The sequence below is a fragment of the Heteronotia binoei genome, chromosome 6 (genome assembly GCF_032191835.1).
Source record: "Heteronotia binoei isolate CCM8104 ecotype False Entrance Well chromosome 6, APGP_CSIRO_Hbin_v1, whole genome shotgun sequence".
Taxonomy (NCBI): Eukaryota; Metazoa; Chordata; class Lepidosauria; order Squamata; family Gekkonidae; genus Heteronotia; species Heteronotia binoei.
In genome coordinates, this window is record NC_083228.1 from 4690118 (window position 1) to 4715880 (window position 25763).

The window sequence follows — 25763 nt, forward strand, 5'->3', positions numbered from 1 at the left end:
GCACATCAGACAATTGTCGCCTTCATGTATTCCCAATCTTAGTTAGAAAACTTTTTAAAAATACTCAGAGAAGGAATTCCTTCTCAGAGAAAATAGCAGATTACCAGAATCAATGTTGTGTTTCTTATTTTCTAAAGATTTTCAGCTCAATTTTTTGAACAAGTCTACATGTATAAGGATGCTTTTTTAAAAAAAACTTTAAAATATGCTAGGATTCCACTGTTTGCATGTTTCCCTGAAAGTAAACATCACAGAGCACAGATTGCAAGCATCTGTCATGGTCCATAAAAAAAAAAGATCCAAAAGCAAAAATCATTAGGACCAACCAAAAATAACTCAACACTTAGCTCACTGTTTTATGATACTTCGATAGACACTATTATGCAGCTGTTGCTTTTGGAATTATTTAATACTGTGGGATTTACTTTGGAGTCCATATGCATTGGGTTGTGATATTGATGCACAACCTGAGCATCCTTATTTACTTAGAGATGAGCCCTATTGAGTGGGAGACTTCGAAACACCTCTCCACATGTCCACCACTCACTCATCATCTGTATATTTCCCTACAGCACTTCTTCCCCAATATCTGTCCCAGATCGATGGAGTTCAACTTGTTGACTGACTCTGAAGCTCACAGCCCTTCTCTCTCCCTCTCTGAGGCTGGGACGCCTCACCATGAGCACAGCTGCAAAGGGCAAGAACACAGTGGTAAGATATCCAAATCCAAATACCTTTATTGGCATGGAAATAAAAAGTACAGCGTGTCAAATTTACAGAGAGTTTCAGTTATAAAAACCAGACAAAAATCAAGGAGAGCTAATTTTTGCTCCCTGATTGTTATGGCAGTCAAAAAGTAATTTGCAACTAGGCTTGTAATATGGGAACATCGGTCATATAAGAGAAAGAAAACTAACTTCGCCTCAGGTAATCCATAAGGGTTAGACAGGATAGGTTTGATTATACAGTCCCAATAAAAATTGCAGTGAAGTAAGACATAAGATACTGTGTCAAGCAGGACACATCTAACTCAAGATACTAACTCAAACAAGATACGGTATCTTATTACAAGACACTAATGCTGGACAACACATCCAATTGCCGTGTCAGATTACATAGGGAAGCCATTGAAATCCACAAACATAAACACAATTTCAACAGGAAAGAGAGTTTAAAAATGAGTAGGGTGTGGTTTCCAGTCCTGAAAAACACAAAAGGCTCTACAGCTTACAACAGTACTACAGATAAGATTAGAATTCAAACAGCCATTCCACATGCAAAGAACCTCTTCAGGAAAGCTCCTCCATTAACATGTCACAGCCTGAGAAATTCCTACAAGGTAATGATTAATCCCTACCCCACTTTCCTGAGTAGATATAAATTCCTACCATTTTCTTTTTCTTTCTCTGAGGATCCTGATCACAGCTGTTGGCGAAAAGTCAAATACTACTGTGCCATACAGCCTGGAAAATCTACAACAACTAATGAGAACCACATTAATCAGAAGCATTATTGATTCAAAGAGTAAAATCTCACTGATACGCTAATCTACTACTGTGAGTCAGAAATTTGTACTGATAGTGTATATTTGCATCGGCACTGAGGAATTAGAAATGCAAGACCCCGTAAATTTCTTCGTTGGTTTGATAGAACTGGAAGAGTAACAGCAGACAGACTATACAAAAGTTTGATGTCTCATATTGAGTCACAAGGGAAGAATTCTTACAGGAAAATTTCGTTTCAATGACATGATGGTGATGCTGGGATCCCATGGAGGAGTTTCAAAACTTCTCAAAGCCAGATTGTCTGCCATCGTTTTATGGCATTGTGCTAGCCATAAGCTTGAATTATCAGTACACAATGTTATATAAGAAGTTTCTAGCATTATTAGATTTAAGAGTTTTTCAGGCAAGGTGTATGTTATGTATTATTCATCTCCAAAAAAAATGCAAGGCAGCTCAAGTCATGTACAGCTATGTTGGAGATGGAGATTTGAAAAATTGGAAGGAGCCAGAACACTTCTATAGCTAAATGTAACCGATCTTGTAGATCAAGATGGGTTGCATCTAGCTACAGAACTGTTTTGGCTATTTGGCAGGGTTATGAAGTCCTAGAGCATCAATTTGAAAAAGGTAAATCAGGAAATGGTTGAAAGACAGGAGAAGTGCACATATGATGGTCTTCATAGAAAGAAGACTGTCAGAACTGAGTTTAGATTTGCAGGAGAGAAAGCTCACAGCAAGACTGAGTGTCTTATTGATGTTTGTGTGAAGAGAAGCACTGTTCCAGGTCTTTATTATGGAGATATTTTGTCCTGGGCTCTGGTGGTGCAGCTGAGAGGACTGGGGAGGGTCTCTGCCTTCCCTGGATCTGCCGGGGTTGCCAGCTGGCCAGGTGACATTTCACCAAAATCTTAGACCGTGCCAGGGTGGCTGTGGAGGTTTGTGGGATCAATGAAAGTTTATGCTAATCTCAGATGAATTGTGAGTTGAGAACGGCTTTGCATGTTCTCGCATTCACTTCTATCTTAGAGACTGCTCCTTTGGTGGACATTTCATATGTTAGATGCTTGGAGGTTCAGACACTTTTATAAACAGATGTTTCTTTTCATTTACTGTGAAGTCTTCCTTCTCTGTGGTCCCAGAGTGGTCACTTCTGGGAAGTAGCTTCTCCTCTCCATAGGCAGGGCTAGCAAAACTTGGATCCCAGAGGAGAGGGGCTTGCTCCTTGGATTCCTAATCAGTCAACAAGCCTCATCTCCTTAGAAAAATTTTCTGAAACAATGTTGTGGGGGGAAACCCCAAACGCAACACCTCAAACTGAATTTCAACTGTAAGGACCCCCATGTTTCGTGCATCCTGGCCTCCTAGATGGATCGAAGTCCCTCTTTTTGCATTAGTATAATCAATACACACTTAAAAAAAAGAATCTATAATCCCTTACTTGAAACTCTGAAAGGGAGATTCCTATTCTAGAAGAAAGTTTGCATTAGATCACCATTCACACCAGGGAGCCAGAGAATCCCTTAGACTATAGGTGGGTAGGACTGACCCACTCTGGGATCTCAGGGAAGGAAGACTTCACAGTAATTGAAAAGAATCTTACATTCTCCAGTGGTCTCAGGAGTGGGTCAGCCCTGAGAAGTGGCTCAACTGCATTAGAGGAAGGAGCTGGGATAGAACTGCTGGTAAGGTGAGTGTTGATTTGCATTTCTAAAACTGCTGGGGAGCATTACCTAGGGTTGCTGTGGGAGGGAACTGTGAGTGCTCGGTGCCTGCTGGAGAGGGGTTTCTGATTGCTTTTGTGTGTCTTGTGTAGCTGTTGCTGAGAGAGTGCAGCTTGTTTGCTGGCCGCACCCTCTACTTTTGCTCTGACTGTTGAGTCAGAGGTGGGTTGGGGGCTTGAGCCTTTAAATTGCAAGACTCATCCTTGCCAGAGGCGTGAGCCGAAAGGCGAGAGCCAAAAGGCTTATGGCCTGGAGGTCTAGCCTGGGGATTCTGCAGGAAGTTGGGTAGTTCCTCACGAGTAGTCTCAAGAGGCAGTTGGTAGTGGAATTTACAGGGAAATCAAGATAAAGAGACTTTTGAAATGGATTGCAGCAGCATGGCTGGTGAGGGAGCTGAGGCAGTGATGTGTGAAGATGTCTGTATTTCTACCTGAGAGTAGCAGCAATTACACTTACAGCAAGTGTAAGTTAGTAGTCCTGCTGGAGGAGAGGATAAGGGGACTGGAGGCATGATTGTCCACACTGCAGTGTATAAAGAAAGGTGAAGGTTTTCTTGACAGAATCAATGACGTGCCTTGAAAGGACAAGAGGAGGAAGAGGAAGTGGTAACTCAGCAATTGGAAGAGAACCCAACACAGGAGGAGGAGGGTTCATGGAAAGATGTAACCTGAAGGAACAAGAAAATGTTCTGAGCCTCTGCTGCTCAGCAATAGGTTTCAGGAGCTCCCCACAGTAACTGATTCTGAACCATTGAAACAAGGGCTACTTCCCCAGTCTCCGCGAAGCTTGAAGAAACTTTCTCTGGATCCTGTGGATAAGAAGCCTGGAGCTTCTGCTCCCCAATATAGGAAGAGGAAGGTGGTGGTAATTGGAGACTCTTTGCTCAGAGGGGTGGAGTCCAAAGTGTGCCAACCGGACTATATTCTGAGAGGTCTGCAGGATATGACAGAAAGAATTGAAAGACTAATTAAGCCCATAGATTATTATACTTTCTTGTTGATCCACGTGGGAAGGAATGATACTGCCTGTCATAGCCCTGAACACATTAGGGTATGTGGCTCTGGGTCAGAAGGTGAAGGAGCGGGCGCACAGGTTGTGTTCTCATCAGTTCTTCCTGTTGAAGGCCATGGCTTAGGACAAGAAAGAAGAATACTTCAAATAAATGACTGGCTATGTCGATGGTGGCATCAGGAAAGATTCGGATTTCTGGATCGTGACACTTTTGAGATGGTGGTCTTCTATCGGAAGATGGTTTGCCCCTTACCATGGTAAGAAAAAGGGTGTTTGGTAACAGCCTTGCTAACATAATAAGGAGGGCTTTAAACTAAATTGCATGGGCAAGCAAGACAATAATTCAAAGCCTTGTATGATGCCAGAAACTGGGGATAAGAACACTAAAGATTTTCAGAGAGTGGCGCGTACAATAGGTAATGTTAACTTGCAGGTATGTATGGAAACTAAACCCTCAGGATACATAAAAAATGAATTCCGATGTCTCTATACTAATGCACAGAGTATGGGAAACAAACAGGAGGAACTTGAAGTCCTAATACAGGAAGGAGGCTATGACATAATAGGCCTTACCGAAACTTGGTGGAATGACACTCACAACTGGAATATTAGGATTCAGGGGTACAACTTATTTAAAAGGGACAGGCCAATGAGAAAGGGTGGAGGCGTAGCAGTATATGTGAAGGAGGTATATTCTTGTGAGGAAATTGTCAAGCACCAATATTTCCCAATAACAGAGTTCCTTTGTTTTGAATCAAAAGATACGTTTATTTCAGGAAACTCAGGAGCTTTTCCAAGGACACAAGCCTTGGGAGTAATGAAGTACCAACGGTTACAGAGTTGCTATATAGGATATCATCAAAGGTTACTCTACAGATGCATACTTTAGTCACGGGTTCAAAGGTTTCTAAGCAACTATCTATTTCTTTCTAAGGCATCTTAGGCTATTGGAAACATCAGAAACATTCTCACACTTCTCCGTAAACAGATAACAGTTGCCTGTGTGAAACCGGGGGAGGATGTTTTGAGGTACCATAACCATCCCAGGGCCAGATAGTTTTGCTACGTGCCCTCTGGGTTGTAAATAATGGAGGAGAGGTGACCTGCTCTCTACATAGTAAAATATGGCCGAAATGAGCGCGCTTGACATACTGCCCCCTCCTAAGCCACCCTCCTGGGCTTGGATGGATATTTAGCAAATAATTGTTTAATTAGGGCTGGGGCCCTCACATTTGAACTTATTATCCATTCGTCATGGGCTATTGAGAAATGCTTCCACAATCAGAAAATAAACACACCCCATTTCAGTTTAGCATCTCAGATTTCTTTTACTTCGTGGTGATCCTGATAGGTTCCGGCAATTTTGGTCTAGGTGCCAGGGCGTCGCTCCAGGGTCCTTTCGAAGTAAACTGCAATGAAAAATTGGGTGTATCTTACTAAACATCTTTGGCAGTTCTAGTTCAACAGTCACCTTATTGATCACTCGTTTTATACAAAACGGTCTCAAAAATTTGTAAGCTAGTTTTTTAGAGGTTTGTGGTAGTGGTAAGTTTTTGGTTGATAAAAACACAGTATCTCCCACTTTAAAGTCCCAAGCAGTTGGGTGATGCTTATCATAATGTTTTTTCTATGTCTTTTTAGCCAGGTTTAAGTTTTCCTGGATGATGTTCCAGGCTTTCCCCAATTTTCTCCACCACTGCTCAAAGGTGGATGGGCTTTCTGCTGTGAGTCCTCCTGGTAGTTGGGGAAAGGGCTTCCCCTCATAATCATTCACCACTAGAAAGAGGGAGGATTTAGTGGAAATGTGTATGCTATTATTATAGCCATATTCTGCAAAGGGGAGTAGTTCTGCCCAGTTCGATTGCTGGGCACCGGAGATATTGCTCCAGCAACGCGTTCATCCATTCCGTTTGTCCGTCCATCTGAGGGTGATATGAGGAGTTTAATCCCTGCTCAATGCCTGTCAATCTACAAAACTCCCAGAAGTTGGCCTCTGTCACCAATCAATTTATCTGGGAAGGAATGTAATTTCACCACATGTTGAAAGAACAATTGGGCTAATTTCTTAGCCATTGGTATTTGAAAGCAGGGGATAAAATGCGCTTGTTTAGAAAAGGCGTCCACTACTACAAGAATATACAGTATCTTATTACAAGATGGTTTTCCCTTGGGAGGGAGGGAAAGTCCAGCGACACCACCGACCAGGGTCTGGCTGCTGTTTCCAGCAGTTGTAATAATCTCGGCGGCTTTCCCCCTTGCCGTTTTGCCATCAGACATATCGGGCAGGAGGCCACATACTCAGATATGTTCCTTTTCATAAATGGCCACCAAAATTGCCTGTTCACTAGGTGCAGTGTTTTGACATACCCAAAATGACTGGCAATCTTCTTGTCATTGTCAAGCATGAGATTTCAAAATAACCAGTCCTTGGATTTTGAAACAAAGTTAGGTTTATTGATAATCCATGTGGCTCATTCGAGCTGAAGATTGGAACTGATACTTTGTAACACTAGAATACATGCTTTAAAATGGCAGATCAAAGGTTCTATAAACAATTCTACATTCACGTGTGAAATTCACACGCTGGACTCCTTATCTATATTGCGGCTAGCACATCCTGGGTTCAGGCCTGGCTGAGCCTGAGAACAATTCCCAGGAGGTCTTATCTTCAAAGAGGACATTCTTGCATCTGTTAGTAAAAGCGAAAGAAGAAAGGTGGGGGCCCACAGTTAATTCTGAGTAGTAACAACTCTAAAGTCTGGATTCTATAATATAAAAGTAACAATTCTGAAATCCAGCTTCTATAGTATAAGATGAGTATACAATGCATGACATACTCTCCCCCCTAAGCTCTTGCTCGGGGTTTGTCTGGGTGCAGTAGGTAAAATCTTTTGAGAAGTGGGGCCCGGAGGTTGGATGCTTTCACCCATTCATCACAACTGGGGGGGGGGGAATACTTCCAGCGCACTAGGTAGTGCAACACTCCTCTTTTCTCTTTCGCATCCAATACCTCCTGCACCTCATGATGACTCTGACCCTTCACTTGAATAGGTTTGGGCTCCGGCGGACGGGGTGCCAACTCGTAGCCCCTGGATCTTGCCAAAGAAGGCTGCAATGGAAAACTGGAGAATTTTACTAAACAGTTTTGGTAATTCTAATTCTACTGTCACTTTGTTTATTACCCTCTTTATTTTGAAGGGCCCCAGGTATTTGTAAGCAAGTTTCTTGGAGGTTTGTGGCAATGGCAGGTTCTTTGTAGATAGGAACACAGTCTCTCCTACTTTAAAGTCCCATTCTGGGGTGTGCTTTTTGTCATAATGTGCTTTATAGTCCTTTTTGGCTGCATCCAGGTTTTCTTGAATTACAGTCCACCCCTTCCCCAGCGTCTCCCACCACTGCTGACAAGAGGAAGGGGGTTTGGTTCCATTGTCCTCGGGCAACGGGAATGGTTTCCCCTCATAACCGTTCACAATTTTAAACGGGGATGCTTTGGTTGAGATATGGAGGCTATTATTGTATCCATATTCTGCAAACGGCAGTAGCTCCACCCAATTGGTCTGTTGATAGTTCACATAGCACCGCAAGTACTGTTCTAGAAGCGCGTTTACACGTTCCGTCTGCCCGTCCGTCTGGGGGTGATAGGTGGAGCTCAACCCCTGTTCCATGCCTGTTAATTTGCAGAACTCCCGCCAGAAGTTGGCAACGAACTGCGGGCTGCAGTCATTAATGACCTTATTGGGGAAGGAGTAGACTCTAACAATGTGTTGGAAAAATAGGTACGCCAGTTTCTTTGCTGTGGGCAACTTTTTGCATGGAATGAAAAGTGCTTGCTTTGAAAAAGTGTCCACTACTACCAGTATTACGGTCCTGCCCTGAGAGGCCGGCAGCTCCACTATAAAGTCCATAGATATTACCGACCATGGCCGCTCTGCAGTCTGAGTGGGTTGAAAGAGACCAGGGGGCTTTCCCCCTTGCCTTTTCGCCATTATACACACTGGGCAAGTAGTTACAAATTCTGAAATGTCTTTCTTCATTTGAGGCCACCAGAATTGTCTATTGACCAGATGTAACGTCTTTACGTAACTGAAGTGGCCAGAGTTTATTACAGTGACAGTGTTGTAATATCTTGCCTCAATGCTTTTGGAACATATAGTTTCCCATCGTGATACCAAAAGCCCCCCGTTCCTTTAGTCAGTCCTTTTGGCTTTCCCTCGCTTTCTCGTTCTGCTTCTTCTATTAGTCTATTACCCCCACATGGCTCTGGCGCTCCCTTTTCCTTCCCTGACCGGGTAGTCACAGCGCTGGCCACCGCACTGGGGGGAATGATGGAGTCCACCACTTCCTCCCTCTGACTCTCGTGTTGGGGCAGTCTGGATAGCGCATCGGCTAAGAAATTTTTTGCCCCGGGAATATGTTTCAGGGTGAAGTTGAATTTCGCAAATAATCCCACCCACCGAATCTGCTTTTCAGTCAATTTCCTCCGACCAGTCAGCGCTTCTAAGTTCTTATGATCATTCCATATCTCAAATGGTACCCTCGCCCCCTCCAGCCAGGACCGCCATGTTTTTAATGCAAAAGTTACTGCAAATGCCTCCTTGTCCCACACCGACCAGTTGCGCTGCTCTGGTGAGAATTTTTTAGAAATGTAAGCGCATGGTCGCAATCTCCCTTCCGAGTCTCTTTGCATTAGTATGGCTCCTACAGCCACATCGGAGGCGTCGCATTGGACCACGAAGGGTTTAAGTTCATCGGGATGGCTTAATACTGGTTCGCTTGTAAACAACCTTTTTAAAGTTTCTCAAAGGCCTTTTGGCAGATGGGAATCCATGCTACCTTTGCTCCCGGCTTCTTTGCCTCCGGCCCCTTCCCTTTACTCTTAAGCAAGTCCGTTAGGGGTAACATCACCTGGGCGAACCCCTGAATGAAGGTTCTATAAAAATTTGCGAACCCGAGAAAGGATTGTAGCTGTCTAAGTGGCAATTGGCAGGCAATTTTTATTACCTTTTATGGCCATCCAGACAAGATGGCTTTCTAAACTGCCACACTGTTCCATCATGTGATCCCAGACAGTTTGCCCTCTTAATCAACAAACTGCATGTATATCAGCCCACTATACAAGATCCCCTCATCTAAAGAGGTGTGTTTTTAGCACACGGAAGCTTACGTTCTGAATAAAACTTGGTTGGTCTTAAAGGTGTCACTTGACTCCTGCTTTGTTCAACTGTAATTTTCAGGCTAACACTATTATTGTTGTTGTTGTTGCTGTTATTTATTAGAATTGTGAATTTCCTTAATGCCAGGACCTGGGTGATGTACATCAGCATATAATACGTATAAAATCAGTAAATCCAGTCACTTAAAAACAGTTTAAAACCAGATAACATCCTTTGTCGTGTGCAACAAATCAGCTTTCAAGGCATGGGGAGCAGAGAATCCCCATGGGGGGGGGGGGGTACAACAATCACATGAATCTTATGTCACATTATAGAGAAATACATCCTTAATATATTACAAAGAAAGTCCATCCTTGTTACACTCTTTTAAGAGATAAACTAAGGTCTATTTTTTATATATTTACTGAATGATTGCAGAATCATCACCAAAGATATATGAATGAAGTATTTAGAATTTTTTTTTATTTATTTCATTAAATTTCTATCCCACCCTTCCCATGAGCAGTCTCAGGGTGGGTTACAACATTAGATTAAAACAACAAATTAGATATTTAAAATTTATAAAACTCTCCCCCTAGCAAGATGGCATTCAGACAATGGTGTCCCAAAAGCATTTAGTATAAAAGATAGTAAATGGCCTGCTCTTTCTTGGCCAAGCCAAGGCAAGGACTGTCTTCTGCGGGCTTCAGACAGATAACAGGAAGGGCCAGGTAGAATGTGAACATTTTGAAATCATACCAGAAACTTATTACTTCCCAGAAGATCTCATGGAACACAATCTATGAACCCTTTTTATAGCTTGATCTTTAATGACCCCATTGATTTCTTAATCTTTGTTACTATAGCCAAGGAATGGGTTTCAATTTCCTAATGGGAAACTTACTTCCAACAAGTAAGATGGACTTCTCTTTGGATATAAGGATATACTTCTCTATAATGTGACAAAAGATGTATGCAATTATTGTTAAAAGTTTTACTAAACATGTCAGCCAGCAGTATTGTATTTTGTATTTCCTGTAATATAAACTTGGTCCTAGGTGGTTTTTTCTGGCCCTGGGCAGTCCAAAGCAATATTGGGAGGCAGGGAGGGAAATCTCATCTCTAAGGGCTTCATCCACTGAGTAGGAGAATCTTTGCCTCCTTTTAGTTCCAGGGCCTTTGGAGTTGGAGGATGTTGCATATGCTCTTCTTTCATTTATTTTATAACAAAAAAATCCTTTCTCTCTCAGACTGTACTTTTCAGAGAGTCAGAGCATCTCAGGAGCCCTGGAGGCATGAATGAAGCCTTTGGGTAGATGTAGGTTCCAGGTAGCTTCCTTAGCCAAAGCAAAATTCCAAAGCTTGTGTGGAAGAATCCCTCATTCTTACAGAAGCCTCCCAAATAACATGTGGAAACACACACCCACACACAATATGAGCGAGGTGCTTGCAAGCAGCAGCTCAACACACAGATGAGACCCATTTTTCATGATGCAGGAAATGAAGGAGAGAGCTGGAGTTCCGCACCTGGCCCTTCACTCAGAGTGGCTTAGAATCCCCTTTCCCCTCCTCTCCCCATTTAATGATGACCAACCAAAGTGACGCAACATGCTGCTCAAGCTTTAGAGTTCTCCTGATCTTTTCATCAGTATGGATGTTGTAAGAAAAGGCAAGAGTGAAGAGTTTTTTAAAAAAGTGTCGGGCTATGGTCTGAGGTCCTTTTCTGCTCCTGTTTGGAGAGCTATTCAGACAAAGAGGGCCCTGAGCACATTGGGGGCCAGGCACTCTTGGGAGGAATCTCCATGGGGTGAGCCATTTTTATTTGGCGGCATATCATAGAATCATAGAGTTGGAAGAGACCTCAAGGGTCATCTAGTCCAACCCCCTGCACAATGCAGGAAACTCACAAACACTTCCCCCTAAATTCACAGGATCTTCATTGCTGTCAGATGGCCATCTAGCCTCTGTTTAAAAATCTCCAAGGAAGGAGAGCCCACCACCTCCCGAGGAAGCCTGTTCCACTGAGGAATCGCTCTAATGGTCAGGAAGTTCTTTCTAATGTTGAAACGGAAACGCTTTTGATTTAATTTCAACCCATTGGTTCTGGTCCTACCTTCCGGGGCCACAGGAAACAATTCCACACCATCCTCTAGATGACAGCCCTTCAAGTCCTTGAAGATGGTGATCATATCACCGCTTCTCCAGGCTAAACATCCCCAGCTCCTTCAACCTTTCTTCATAGGACTTGGTCTTCAGACCCCTCACCATCTCCATCGCCTTCCTCTGGACCTGTGCCAGCTTGTCTATATCCTTCTTAAAATGTGCTGCCCAAAACTGAACACAATACTCCAGGTGATGTCTTACCAGAGCAGAGTAAAGCAATACCATCAGATCACATGATCTGGACACGATACTTTTGCTGATGCAGTCCAAAATTGCATTTGCCTTTTTAACCACCACATCACACTGTTGACTCAAGTTCAGCGTATGATCCACTAAGACCCTAGATTCTTTTCACACATACTACTGCTAAGACAAGTCTCCCCCATCCTATAACCATATATTGGATTTTTCCTACCTAAATACAGAACTTTACATTTATCCCTGTTAAAATTCATTTTATTGAGTTTAGCCCAGTTTTCCAGCCTGTCAAGGCCGGTCATCCTGGATCCTATTTCTGTCTTCTTCTGTGTTTGCAACCCCTCCCAATTTAGTATCATCTGCAAAGTTAATAAGCATTCCCTCTATTCTTTCATCGAAATCATTGATAAAGATGTTGAGCAAAACAGGTCCCAGGACAGATCCTTGAGGCACTCCACTTGTCACTCCTCTCCAAAAGGATGAGGAACCATTCACAAGCACTCTTTGGGTGCTATCTGTCAGCCAGTTACAGATCCACCTAACGGTTACAGGATCCAAACCACATTTTACCAACTTATCAACAAGGATACTGAAATTGAGATAAATGATGTCTACAGCATTCCCCCGATCCAGCAAGGTAATCACTTTCTCAAAAAAAGAGATCAGGTTGGTCTGACATGACTTGTTCTTGAGAAAACCATGCTGACTTAGTAATCACATCGATTCTTTTTAAATGTTCCAGGACCGACTTGAAGATGGGGACAACATTCGCCCGTCTCCAATCTTCCGGGACCTCTCCTGTTCTCCAAGAATTCTCAAAAATAATAGTCAGAGGCTCAGAAATTACATCCGCAAGCTCTTTTAGAACCCTTGGATGCAATTTATCTGGCCCTGAGGACTTAGTTTCATTTAACGAAACTAGGTGTTTATGTACTACCCCTATGCTGATCCTAGGTTGGAACTTCTTACCCTCCTTATATGTTCTGTTTTCAGAAAGACTCCACAGTTTTGCTCATTCAGCAGAGATGTTTACTTTCTTCTGTTGGAGGGGTGAGAGCCAGTTTGGTGTAGTGGTTAAATGCACTGACTCTAATCTGAAAGAACTGGATTTGATTCCCCACTTCTCCACATGCATCTGCTGGAGTGACCTTGGGACAGTCATAACTAATACACCTGCTAAGCTGTGGAGTCTTGTGAGCAAAAATTCTATTTCTTGAGCTACCAGCATTAAAGTTGTGAGCTACTGCATAAATTGTTTTTTCTGTGGGGCCATTTTTCCTGCACTAAAACAAAAATGTGTAAGCCAGAGGCTAAAAAACTGTAAGCTAACCCACACTAACTCAGCTTAGAGGGAACACTGATCCTAAGTCTCTCAGAGGTGTTCTGCTCAAGAACAGTTTTTGAAAGAGCTCCTTCAGCCCCACCTGCCTCACAGGGTGTCTGTTGTGGGGAGAGGAGGGGAAAGGGGATTCTAAGCCACTTGTAGAGTGGAGGGCGAGATGTAGTACTCCAGCTCTTCTTCTCTCTCCTTCTTCATTTGCTGCATCCTGAAAAATGGGTCTCATCTGTGTATTGAGCTGCTGCTTGCAAGCACCTCACTCCAAGATCACTATATTGTGTGTGGGCGTGTCTGTTTCCACATTCTGTTATTTGGGATGCTTCTGTAGGAGAATGAGGGACTCTTCCACACAAGCACTTACATGGGCTTCTGGGAGTGTCGGGCCATTCTAAAGCGTTTTCTGGATGACACTTCCATCCTAGACCCTTGCCAGTCCGGCTTCCGTCCGGGCCATGAGACGGAGACAGTGCTGGTCGCCTTGGTAGATGACCTCCAGCGGCATCTGGATCGAGGTGGCATGGCGGTGCTGATGTTGTTAGATCTGTCGGCGGCGTTCAATACGGTCGACCATCAGCTACTGACCCGCCGCCTCGCCGACATAGGGGTTAGGGGGTTGGCCTTACAATGGCTTTCCTCCTTCCTCAAGGGACGGGGACAAAGGGTGGCAATCGGGAGTGAGCTGTCCCAGAGGCGCACACTAGATTGTGGGGTGCCTCAAGGAGCAATTCTCTCCCCGATGTTATTCAACATCTACATGTGCCCCCTTGCCCAGATTGCCCGGAGGTATGGGCTTGGGTGTCATCAATATGCAGATGACACCCAGCTCTATCTGCTAATGGATGGCCGACCTGACTGCGTCCCAGGGAATCTGGACCAGGCGTTGCAGGCTGTGGCAACTTGGCTTAGGCTGAGTGGGTTGAAGTTGAACCCGACGAAGACAGAGGTCCTTTGCGTGGGCCGCGGCGCTCTGGGGAGGGAAATACCTCTCCTGGTTTTTGATGGTGTGCCGCTGAAAGTGGCGCACCGAGTCAAGAGCCTGGGAGTTCTACTGGAGCCTTCATTATCAATGGAGGCCCAGATAGCAGCCACTGCCAAGTCGGCGTTTTTTCATCTGAAGCGGGCAAGGCAGTTGGCCCCTTTCCTAGAGCGTCGGGACCTAGCAACAGTGATTCATGCGACGGTCACCTCAAGATTGGACTACTGTAATGCCCTCTACGTGGGGCTGCCTCTGTGCCGAACCCGGAGGCTGCAGCTGGTGCAGAACGCGGCGGCTAGGCTGTTATTAAGGCTCCCGAAGTGGGAGCACATACAGCCAGGGCTGCGCGGACTGCACTGGCTGCCAGTTACATACCGGGTTCGCTACAAAGTGCTGGTTACTACCTTTAAAGCCCTACCTAAGGGACCGTCTTTCCCCATACGAGCCCCAGAGAGCCCTGAGGTCAGCGGGGAAGAACAAGCTGGCTATCCTCGGGCCAAAGGAGGCAAAACTTCAGAACCCCTGCACACGGGCCTTCTCTATCGTAGCTCCACACCAATGGAACCAGCTCCCGGAAGAGGTGCGGGCCCTGCGGAGCCTTGACCAATTCCGCAGGGCCTGCAAGACCATCCTTTTCAGGATGGCCTTTGTGGATTGCTGATTGAAGGATTGATGGATTCGCCTAAGTGACTTTCACCATCATGCTAACTGACAGAATAGCACCAGAAACGCCTATTGTTATTGTCAATTTATTGTTAATCGTAAAGCAGAATTTTTTTAAGACTAATGTTGATTTTAAAAGTTTGTATAATTATTGTATGGACATGTTGTTAGCCGCCCTGAGCCTGCCCAGGCGGGGAGGGCGGGATATAAATAAAATTTTATTATTATTATTATTAAAGACATGTGATGGATTTGCCTGCCTTTGCTTTCTGCAGACACAGAAAAGTCCAAGCAGAACCAGACAGATGACTCCAACCCTGAGGATGGCTCCCTGAAAAAGAAGCAGCGCCGGCAGAGAACCCACTTCACAAGCCAACAGCTCCAAGAACTAGAAACCACTTTCCAGAGGAACCGTTACCCTGACATGAGCACTCGAGAGGAGATAGCAATTTGGACAAACTTGACTGAAGCCAGAGTCCGGGTATGGTGATTGGTTTCCCTGAATATGTCCATAGCTGGGGGGGGGGGGGAGTGTTGGTGAACAAGCCAACAGACCAGTCAGGCAGTAGTAGTCTCCTGCATGTGATTGGATTTGTGGTAGGTCTGTTTCCATTTAGCTGCCTTCTGCTAGGTCAGACCACTGGTCCCTCTAGGTGAGTGTTGTCCACTCTGCCTGCAGCAGTCTCAGCCAGTGGGCAACAGCGGCAGCTGCCTCAGACCCCAGCCACCCACCCCTTGAAGGAGGGGAGGGGGAGATGAAGGACAGGTTCCTGCCTCTGCTTGCACCCGTTCTGTATGGGGCTTGGGCAACTGGCTTCCAACAACAGCAATGCCTCCCATCCATCTTGCACGTGGGTGAGGGCTACTGATAGCCATGCCCCAGCAGGGGGTGGGATGGACTTTTTGCCCAAGACACTGCCATCACTAACACGGCTCCTACCAGCAGAACTTGGGACCTTCTTGCCATTGTCTAATATACGTGAAACTAGAGTTTTATGCTGAGTCAGCCTATCTGCTCTGACTGGAAGCAGCTGTCTAGGATCAGGGGCAGAGAAAGGTCTTTTGCAGTGCCTTCTACATGAGAATACTGCCAATGGAAGATGGGACTTTCTGCATGCCAAGCATGTGCTTAGCAGTCCTTCCCTGTCTCAATGCAGAAACTCATAAAGCTGTAATTCTGGGTAACACACAAGCTGCCAAATGCAGCAGTACTCACAGCCTCTGGGGTTTGAAGGATGCCTTGCAGGTTACAGTGGGGGTGGGGGCTCAGTGGTAGAGCATCTGCTTTGCATGCAAAATTCCCCTGGCTCAAGCCCCAGCATCTCAGTGGAAAGCATCAGGTAGCAGGTGATGACCCCGGGGGTCTGCTACTGACTGTGATGGGCAAAGGGCTGGTTCAGTAGAAGGCAGCTTCACATGTGTTGGTCTGCTGCTGCTATTCCTCTGTATTATTATTACTTTGTTTAACGTATCCTGCCCTCCTTTTCTTGCAAGCAGGTTGAAGGCAGGTTACAACATGAAATTCTCTGCAATAAAACCAAACTCAGTTACTGTAAAAACTTTAACTCATTAAAACAAGATGACAATCAGTTATTGCAGGGGTGGCCAACGGTAGCTCTCCAGATGTTTTTTTTGCCTACAACTCCCATCAGCCCCAGCCATTAGCCATGCTGGCTGGGGCTGATGGGAGTTGTAGGCAAAAAACATCTGGAGAGCTACCGTTGGCCACCCCTGAGTTATTTCACAGTTAAGAGAAGAGTGGACAGAGCCTAGAAAAATTCCCAATGGTGCAGTTTATTGCTCTCGAGTAGACCAGAGCAAGCATTATAGTTCAGTGACCCAACAATTTACAGCAGATTGTGGGAGGAGGGACCACTGCCTCACCCAAAAGACTGGCAGAAAAGCTCCATTTTATGGGCTCTGCAGAGCTGTGAAAGATCCTCTAGGGCTGTGGTCCCTAGTGGGAACTCATCCCACCAGGATGGGATCAGGTCCGAAAACACTCTGACCCTGGTTGAGGCTAGGCAAGTGTCTTTGAGGCTGAGGATTTCCAGTAAGGGATGGTCCAAGGAGAGCAAGGTCAAGGGCAGCAAATGCTCTTTAATTAACAGAACAAAAATACACACTGTCCTGCATCATTTTGATGGGCGGGGGAGGAAAGTGCCACCCACTCACAGCAGACTTACAGCTTCCTCATAGGGTTTTCAAGGCAAGAGATGTTCAGAGGTGGATAGTGGAGTCAGAAGCGACCTCCAGGGTCATCTAGCCCAACCCATTGCACAATGCAGGAAACTCACAAATATCTCCCCTAACACACACCCAGTGACATCTGCTCCATGCCCAGGAGATGGCAACCCCCCCCCCCAAAACCCTCCAGGATCCCAGGGCAAACTGACCTGGGGAAAAATTGCTGCCTGATCCCAAAGTGGATAACAGCATCTAAGAAAGGGCCACAAGAACTAGGGAGCCAGTTTGGTGTACTGGTTAAGTGCGCAGACTTTTATCTGGGAGAATTGGGTTTGATTCCCTACTTCTCCACATGCATCTGCTGGAGTGACCTTGGGTCACTCATAAATCTCTCAGAGCTGATCTGCTCAAGAGCAGCTCTTGGAGTGCTCACTCAGCCCTATCTACCTCACACACAGTGTCTGTTGTAGGGAGAGGAAGAGAAAGGAGATTGTAAGCTGCTCTGAGAGTCCTTTGGGTAGTGAAGGGTGGGGTATAAATCCAATTTCTTCTTCTAAGCACTGATGCAACCCCCCCAAGCCTCCTTCTCATGATCTGCCTAATTCACACAATCAGCACTGCTGTTAGATGGCTGTCTAGCCTCTGCTTAAAAACTAAAAAAAAACTAACCAGGCCCCTGCGGCCTGCCGGCCTCTGTCCCACCCACGCCCCGCCAGCCTCTGTTCCCTCGTGCCCCGCCAGCTTCCGTCCCCTCATGCCCTCCGGCCTCAGTGCCTCCACGGGCCTCCACCTCCCCGTGCCTATGTCTCTCCGTGCCCGCTGGCATCCCAGTGCTCAAGCTGCCCTCGCCGCTTCAAAGGGAGCCAGCTGGCTCCCTTTGAAGCAGGGGAGGGCTGGGGGTGAGTGCTCATGCAAAGTGCAAGCAGCCTGATGACATCACTTCTGAAAAGGAACAGGAGGGGGGGGGGACAGGCCCCTGCCTAGGGGCAGCAGAACGCCGGGCCTTCCTGAACTCATACTGAGCTTTAACTTTCCTAACACTCTCTCTCCCACCATTGGTTATTTATCTATATTTATCTGTGGTTATAAAGCCCTCCTTCAGTTTCCTTTTTTATTTCTCAAGTCTTTTGAGAGCTGCTTATGGAGGCTTCTTTAGGCTCCTCCCAGTTTTCCTTCTCAGAGGAATCATTTATGATTGTACCTTCAATATGATATTGTTGTTGTTTTGTTATTTATATTTCATTGATTGCCCTTTTCCCGCTCATGCCAGGTTCTGGATGATGTACAACGTATAATTTAAAACAATACACAAAATAAATACCCATAGATTAATTAAAATCAGAAGACACCTAGGTTTTTGTGACATCCTGGACTACCAGGGCAACCTGCTGGGTAGGGGGACTTTGAAAACATCTCAAAACATCTGGGGGGGAAGGAAAAAGGAAGGTGCAAGTTAAAGCATTGCTGCACTCAGCCAAAGGTCTGAAAGAACATCTCTGCCTTACAGACCCTGCAGAATTGAATGAGATCTGGCAGAGAGTTCCATCAGGTCACAGCCAGAACTGAGAAGGTCCTGGCCCTTGTTTAGGACAGCCAGACCTCCATGGGGCCAGAGATCATAGAGTCATAGAGTTGGAAGGGAGCTCCAGGGTCACCTAGTCCAACCCTCTGCACAGTGGAGGAACTCACAAATACTTCCTCCCACCACACACACATCCCCAGAGACCCCTGTTCCCTGCCCAGAAGATGGCAAAAAACCTCCCTTGCCAAACTGGCCTGGAGAAAAACCGCTGCCCGACTCCGAAGTGGCAATCAGCATTTCCCTGAGTGTGTAAGAAAGGGCCACAAGAACTAAGCACTGATGGAGCCCTTCCTGCCCTCCTTCTCATGATCTGCCTATTTCACAAAATCAGCATTGCTGTCGGATGGCCACCTAGCCTCTGCTTAAAACCTACAGGCAAGGAGAGCCCACTACCTCCCGAGGAAGACTGTTCCACTGAGGAACTGCTCTGCTTAACTTCCTGATGTTTAGCCAGAAACACTTTTGATTTAATTTCAGCCCATTGGTTCTGCTCCAACCTTCTGGGGCAACAGAAAACAATCTCCATCCTCTATATGGCAGCCCTTCCTGTATTAGAACTTCCAGTTTCTCCTGCTTGGTTCCCATACTTTGTGCATTAGTGTGGAGGCATCAGAATCCATGTTTTATGGTCCTTGAGGTTTTTGTTTCTGTATTTATGTAAGTTAATGTTTCCTAGCATATGTGCGACTTCTTGCAAAACTTTAGTGTCTCCAGTTATTGGCCTAGGCTTTGAATTTTTGTCTCATTCCCCCATGCAATTTAGTTTAAAGCCCTCCTTATTAGGTTTGCAAGGTTATTATCAAACACATTTTTTCTTACCTTCATGAGATGGAAACAATCTCCCAATAGAAAATCTTAATCTCAGAAGCATAAGCCATGGTCCAAAAATCCAGACCTTTCCTGATTACACCATCTACGTAGCCAGTCATTTATTTGCAATATTCTTCTTTCCCTTCCTAAGCCATGGCTTTGACAGGAAGAACTAACGAGAACACAACTTGCACTCTCAGCTCCTTCACCTTCGGACAAAGAGCCACATAGTGTTTTAATATGTTCAGGACTGTGCTGGGCAGTATCATTTGTTCCCACATGGATCAGCAGGAAAGGATAATTATCTGAGTCTTCCTACCCTTTCAGTCATGTCCTTAATGCAAGCACCTGGTAGGCAGCATGCCTCCTGAGATAACAGGTCCAGTTGGCACACTTTAGCTTCTACCCTTCTGAGTAGGAAATCCCTAATTACAGTGGTGGATGAGGTGGCCAGTCCAGCATGTAGTCTCAACATGTATCCTGCAATTTGAGAGGCCCCTTCCAGAGCCAGTTTGGTGTAGTTGTCAAGTTGTCATCCAGGTACACTACCACCCCCTTAAACAAAAACTTTCTCAATACATTGTTTATAAAACTCATGAACACCCCGGGGGCCCCTTGCAGTCCAAATGGCATCACCAGGTATTCGAACTGCCCTAGTGGTGTGTTGGACGCCGTTTTCCACTCATCCCCCTCCTTAATGCGCACCCGGAAATACGCATCTCTCAAATCCAACTTTGTAAAAATTTTCCCCTCCGACAGAGTACTCAATAAGTCCTTAATGAGGGGGATGGGGTAGGCGTTGGAGGTTGAAATCGCGTTTATCCCACGAAGATCTGTGCAAAGTCTAAGCGAGCCGTCTTTCTTTTTCCGGAACAGGACCGGGGCTGCGTGGGGGGCCGTGGCCGGCCTAATAACCCCCCGTTTTAAGTTCTTGTCTAGAACTTTGTGCAGCTCCGCCTTCTCCGCCCATCCCATCGGGTACAGTTTGGCTTTGAGGAGCGATTCCCCCGGTATTAATTCGATAGCACAGTCTGTGTCCCTATGGGGTGGCAGCTCGTTGGCGCCCTGTTCGCTGAACACCCCCATCAAGTCCCGGTATGCCCGGGGGATTTCCGGGACTTCTTCCAGTGTCAGGCACACCCTCTCAGTGGAGGGCGGAGGGCTAGGCCCCCACTCTGAGTTCCATAGGTGATCTTTGCACAGCGGGTCTATGAACCTTATGGTTTGCCTCCCCCACCGAATGTCCAGTTCGTGTCTGGCCAGCCACCCCACCCCCAACACTACTGGGTAAGAGCAGGATGGAGTGATTCCGAAAGACTCCTGCTCCCATTGTTCCTCGATCCCCATCAGTAGAAATTGAGTCTCTGAAGCACAGGGCTCCCCCCGCATCACGGACCCATCCATCTGCTCGAATTGTATGGGGCAGGGGAGGGAGGTGGTAGTCAGGCCTAAGGCCTCTACTATTTTGGGCGTTATTAATTCCCGGTTGCACCCCGAGTCAATTAAAGCCCTCACTTGCATGAATCTCTTGAGTTTGGGGTTCAACAGTCTCACTGGTACAAAGTATAGTGATCCAGTCACTCTCACCCTCACTGGTGCCGGCTCCTCTGCGACCTGCTGGTGGGCACCCTTCAGAGCAGGTCGTTCTCATTTCCCGATGGCTCTTCCATCCAGCCCAGCTCGCTCAGCTCATCGCTCAGGAACAGGTCCTCTTCTGCCTCCTTGATGGTTGCCACACTGCCTTTCGCCGCATCCTTAGGGCAGCTGGGGGCCTTCTTCGGCACAGGGGTGCTCTGCTTCGGGGCACTTGGTGGTGCTCGTGGCAGCCGCTTGCTAGGTGCCCAGGGTCTCCACACCGAAAGCACTTGCAGGGCCCGGCGGGCTTGCCCCCACTGGAACCCCCTGCCGGTTTCTTCGCCTCTGCTTTCGGGGCTGCTTTTGGGTCTCGTCCCCCTTTCCCGCTCTGTTGCTGGCATTGCATGGCGACGTGCTTCATATTGGTCTCAACCTCACCCGCTAACTAGATCCAACCTACCAACGTGGTAGGTCGGGCTTGGGTGAGGGCCCGATCCAATATGCCCGCATTCAGCCCCCGGGTGAAGTGCTCCATCTTCATTAGCTCACTCCACCCTCGCACCTTCGCTGCATTGGCTCGAAAGTCTGCAGCATACTCCCGGATTGACTTCTGCCCCTGTTGCATGTCGCACAGGGCCGCCAAAGCCCTGGTCTCCTGGAGGGGGTCTTCGTACTGGGCCAACAGAGCCTGTAGGAATGTTGCTACATAATCCAGTTCCGGGCTCATGGGTTCGTACAGACTCATGTACTATCTTTTTGCCACCTCTTTCAGCTTCGACCCCAGGTAATCCACTCGGCTGAATTCATCCGGGAAGGTGTTCCCCCAATAATGCATGTAGCTGTTCGCCTGGATTGTGAAGTATTCTACTTCGTCAGGGTCCCCATCAAAGGTAGCATCGAGCTCCCTTCCTCTCCCTCCGTCTCGAGGTGCAAGAGGGGGAGCTGCCGGCCGGGGCGCTGTGGGCGGTGCTGGGGCCACGGCCGGGGCTGCTGGCACGGGGATCGCTGGTGCTGGTTGTTGCTGGATCAGGGGGGGCTGAGTCGCCCTTCTAGGCCCGGGCAGCCCTAGAGAACGAGAGATTTCCCAGGCGATCTCTCCCGCCATGCGGTCGGTCATGGCCTGCAACTCCGCCTTCAGGCCCTTGATCACGCTCTCCACTTAGTTGTGGACCATGGCTCGAAACTCCCTGGCTGTTTCGTCCTCCTCGTCCTTGGGAGCCGCTGCGCCCAGCTCTCCCTCGTCTGGCTCCGGGCCCTCTTCGTGTAGTGGGACCACCACAATGGTGTCGATCTCCTCCGGCTCCATGGGACCCGGATTGGGCCCTTCTGCGTTCGCCATCCACATCCTCTGCATATGCCGGGTTAGGATGGCTTCGCGTCTCGCTGGGGCCTCATCCATTGTACTGGTGGAGGTCCAGGGCTGCCACTGCCTCGGGGTGACGAGCAGCTGCTGGAACTGCGGGGGAGATGCTGCTACTCTCCAGGCGTCCAAGACGTGCCAGGGAATGGATGGCCCTTCTTCAGTATTGGAAAGCTCACCGCCTTCTGGTATCTTTTCAGCCATTTGCTACAAAGTGACCAGGGTGGTTAAGCTTCAAAGTTGATTCTTAGCAAAATGTCAAGTCGACGGATTCAAGAATGAGTCAAAGTTGATACTAAGTTCCCATTTATTGATAACTGGTACTCTGGCGCAAGCCTCTAGCTTGCTAAGAATGAAACCAATAGATTGATACATGGGTTTTAAAATACACTTCAAAAACATTCCTACGGGGAGGGGTTTACAGGAGGGAACATTCACACATAACTACTAGATACTTTCTCAGGTGATATCCAGCAAATGCCCTTGAATTGCTATGCAAGGCTTCCTCCCACCTCAGGCCCTGAGAAGGCGCCGACTAGTTCCTTCACACCAGTTGCAATTCAAAATAAGAAAAGGGGGGAAGGGAAGTAACTAAGGTAAAACACTAGCAGCAGTGGATCCATTATGATTTTAACAGGGCCTATTGCTTACGCCATGATCCCCCAGTCTCAAGTCGGTATTAGTTGATCTTGACAGTAGTGGTTAAGTGCGCAGACTCCTATTGTCAGACAATCAACCAGACTCCATTCGATACAAAGTTTAAGGCTTTATTTGAGAGTTCATAGTTTCTGAGCGTAGAAAGATTGGAACTGGTACAATTTTGCAGGCGAGGAATTACTTTAAGGAATTGCACATCAAAGGTTTCTAAACAATTCTACATTCCCATGCATTCTAAGCCTAAAGTGATACATTTCACACAGTCACTTTCTCTTATCTTCAAGTGGTCCTTGATCTCACAGGGATGGCCAAACCGCCTTCCCCGGAGGCATTTTATCTTCAAAGAGAAGTTGCTTTTGTTAGTTCCAGGGACAGGAATTCACACCAATGTTAGTAACAACTATGTTTCTACTTTGATATGCAAGGTCTCTTCCCATGGTTAGTAACAGAGGCTAGAAAATGGAGTCAGTTAAGCTAAGCATTTCATTTAAGTTAACTAAGCTAAATATTTCTCAGAGTAATTTTCCAGTGTCTGACACTTATCTGGGAGAACCGGGTTTGATTCCCCACTCCTCCACTTGCACCTGTTGGGATGGCCTTGGGTCAGCCAGAGCGGTAGCAGAAGTTGTCCTTGAAGGAGCACCTGCTGTGAGAGTTCTCTCAGCCCCACCCACCTCACAGGGTGTCTGTTGTGGGGGAGGAAGATAAAGAAGATTGTGAGCCGCTCTGAGATTTTGAGATTCGGAGTGGAGGGCGGGATATAAATCCAGTATCATCTTCTTCTATCAGACACTTCGGGTGTATACCAGCTAGCTGCAATGGATTGTGTACAAGACTGGCCAAATGCGGTAGCATTTCCCAAGAATGATGCACTGAATAGACACAAATTAAAAAACTGAAGTCCAAAATTAATAAAATTATTAACTAATTAAACCTATGGATCAGGAGGTGGGCTCTCCTTCTTTGGAGGTTTTTAAACAGGCTGGATGGCCATCTGACAGCAATGCTGATCCTGTGAATTTATGGGGAAGTGTGTCTGAATTTCTTGCATTGTGCAGGTGGTTGGACTAGATAACCCTGGGGATCCCTTCCAACTTTATGACTCTATGATTTGCCAGCTCTTCCCCATGGCGCAGAGTGTTAAAGCTGCAGTACTGCAGTCTTAAACTCTGCTCACGACCTGAGTTTGATCCCCAGTGAAGCTAAGTTCAGGTAGCCGGCTCGAGGTTGACTCAGCCTTCCATCCTTCTAAGGTAGGTAAAATGAGTCCCCAGCTTGCTGGGGGGAAAGTGTAGATGACTGGGGACGGCAGTGGCAAACCACCCCGTAAAAAGTCTGCTGTGAAAACGTTGTGAAAGCAACCACCCCAGAGTCAGAAACGACTGGTGCTTGCACAGGGGACCTTTCCTTTCCTTTTTCCTTTCCTAAGTTATTAATTGTTAAAGGATAATTGATGTCTGAGCACTTTCTGTTTCCATGTTTCTATCGATACTGTATTTAGTAACGAAAAATGCAAGCCAGAGTATTCTCTGGTTCCATTAGGGTTCTGCTCAAAATGTACCTGTGTTCTCAACATCTACAAACAGAGTTGCCTGAAGGAAGTGTGGTCCCCTCTTCTGCTCTCTAACGAAGTTCACAGAGATAATTTCCTTTCTCCTTTCTCTTGCAGGTTTGGTTTAAGAACCGGCGAGCCAAATGGAGGAAGCGAGAAAGAAACCAGCAGGCAGAGCTTTGCAAGAACAGTTTTGGTGCCCAGTTCAATGGACTGATGCAACCTTATGAGGAGATGTATAGCGGCTACTCTTACAACAACTGGGCTTCTAAAAGCCTGGCTACTAGCACCCTGTCAACCAAGAGCTTCCCCTTCTTCAACTCGATGAATGTCAGCCCTCTCTCCTCGCAGCCCATGTTCTCCACATCCAGCTCCATTGGGTCCATGCCCATGCCATCTTCCATGGTTCCCTCAACAGTGACTGGCATGCCTGGCTCCAGCCTGAACAACCTTGGAAGTCCTGGCCTTAGCTCTACTGTTTCCTCCAGCACCTGCCCTTACGCTGCCTCCACTACCAGCCCCTACATGTACAGGGACACGTGTAATTCCAGTCTGGCTAGCTTAAGGCTGAAGGCGAAACAGCATTCCAACTTCACCTACCCAGTGGTGCAGACCTCTGCCTCCAACCTGAGCCCCTGCCAGTATGCCGCTGTGGATAGGCCAGTATGAGGGGTCAGGCCTCCCGTGCCCCTGCTCATCTGGAGCTTGGACTGTAGCTCAGTGGCCACACCCAGACAGGCACACCAACTTCCTACAAGATGTGCTTAGTTATTATCATGTTATAAACTGTTGACTGTCTTTTGGTAAAGTAAATGTAATTGTTTATTTAATTCTATTTTGGAAAGAGGGATTCCCCTCCCCGGCTCTGAGCTCATTTCAAACTCAGCACCCCAACACAGGCAGGCAGGTGCAGCAGAAAGGGTGCCGTGCATGCCCCTCCCTGCTGCTGTGTCGCCGGGCTGCTCCTTTGCCCTCCTCGGCTCTCGGAGGAGAGCTAGAATTCTGTGCTGGAAGCAAGAAGGCATTGGTGCACATTTGTCGGATGTTTACCCTTTGTGGACACAATGTTTGGTCCTTTTTTAAATCCCCCCCCCTACACACAGATTTTGGCATTTGATTAAGGAGGATTGGCAAAGGGAGGGGATGCTCTGATGGGAAGTTGGATGGTGTGTAAAATCGGGATAGAGGAGACAGACGTTTTCCAAACACATGGGTTTGTTATGGTATCTCCTTTGCTGCTGTTAATAGAGCTATCATTTATTTATTTATTTAAAGCATTTTTATGCTGCCTTTCAATCCAAGGTACTAAAT

General features: G+C 46.6%; 1 protein-coding gene across 1 annotated transcript; it reads left to right on the forward strand.

Annotated features, from left to right (window-relative positions):
• The first annotated feature begins 548 nt into the window (after window positions 1–548).
• Window positions 549–25287, forward strand: PITX3 (paired like homeodomain 3). The gene is made up of 3 exons (XM_060240780.1): window positions 549–711; window positions 15005–15210; window positions 24570–25287. Exons 1-3 carry the CDS (start codon window positions 603–605, stop codon window positions 25119–25121), a joined length of 867 nt encoding a protein of 288 aa, XP_060096763.1. The 5' UTR covers window positions 549–602; the 3' UTR covers window positions 25122–25287.
• Window positions 25288–25763: the final 476 nt, after the last annotated feature.

What these genes read in the sequence shown, in the direction of transcription:
- PITX3 (XM_060240780.1), top strand. Translation starts at nt 603, where the DNA reads ATGGAGTTCAACTTGTTGACTGACTCTGAAGCTCACAGCCCTTCTCTC. An exon ending in CAAAGGGCAAGAACACAGTG is followed by an intron (nt 712 to 15,004) that starts GTAAGATATCCA and finishes TGCTTTCTGCAG; the next exon opens with ACACAGAAAAGTCCAAGCAG. An exon ending in TGACTGAAGCCAGAGTCCGG is followed by an intron (nt 15,211 to 24,569) that starts GTATGGTGATTG and finishes TTTCTCTTGCAG; the next exon opens with GTTTGGTTTAAGAACCGGCG.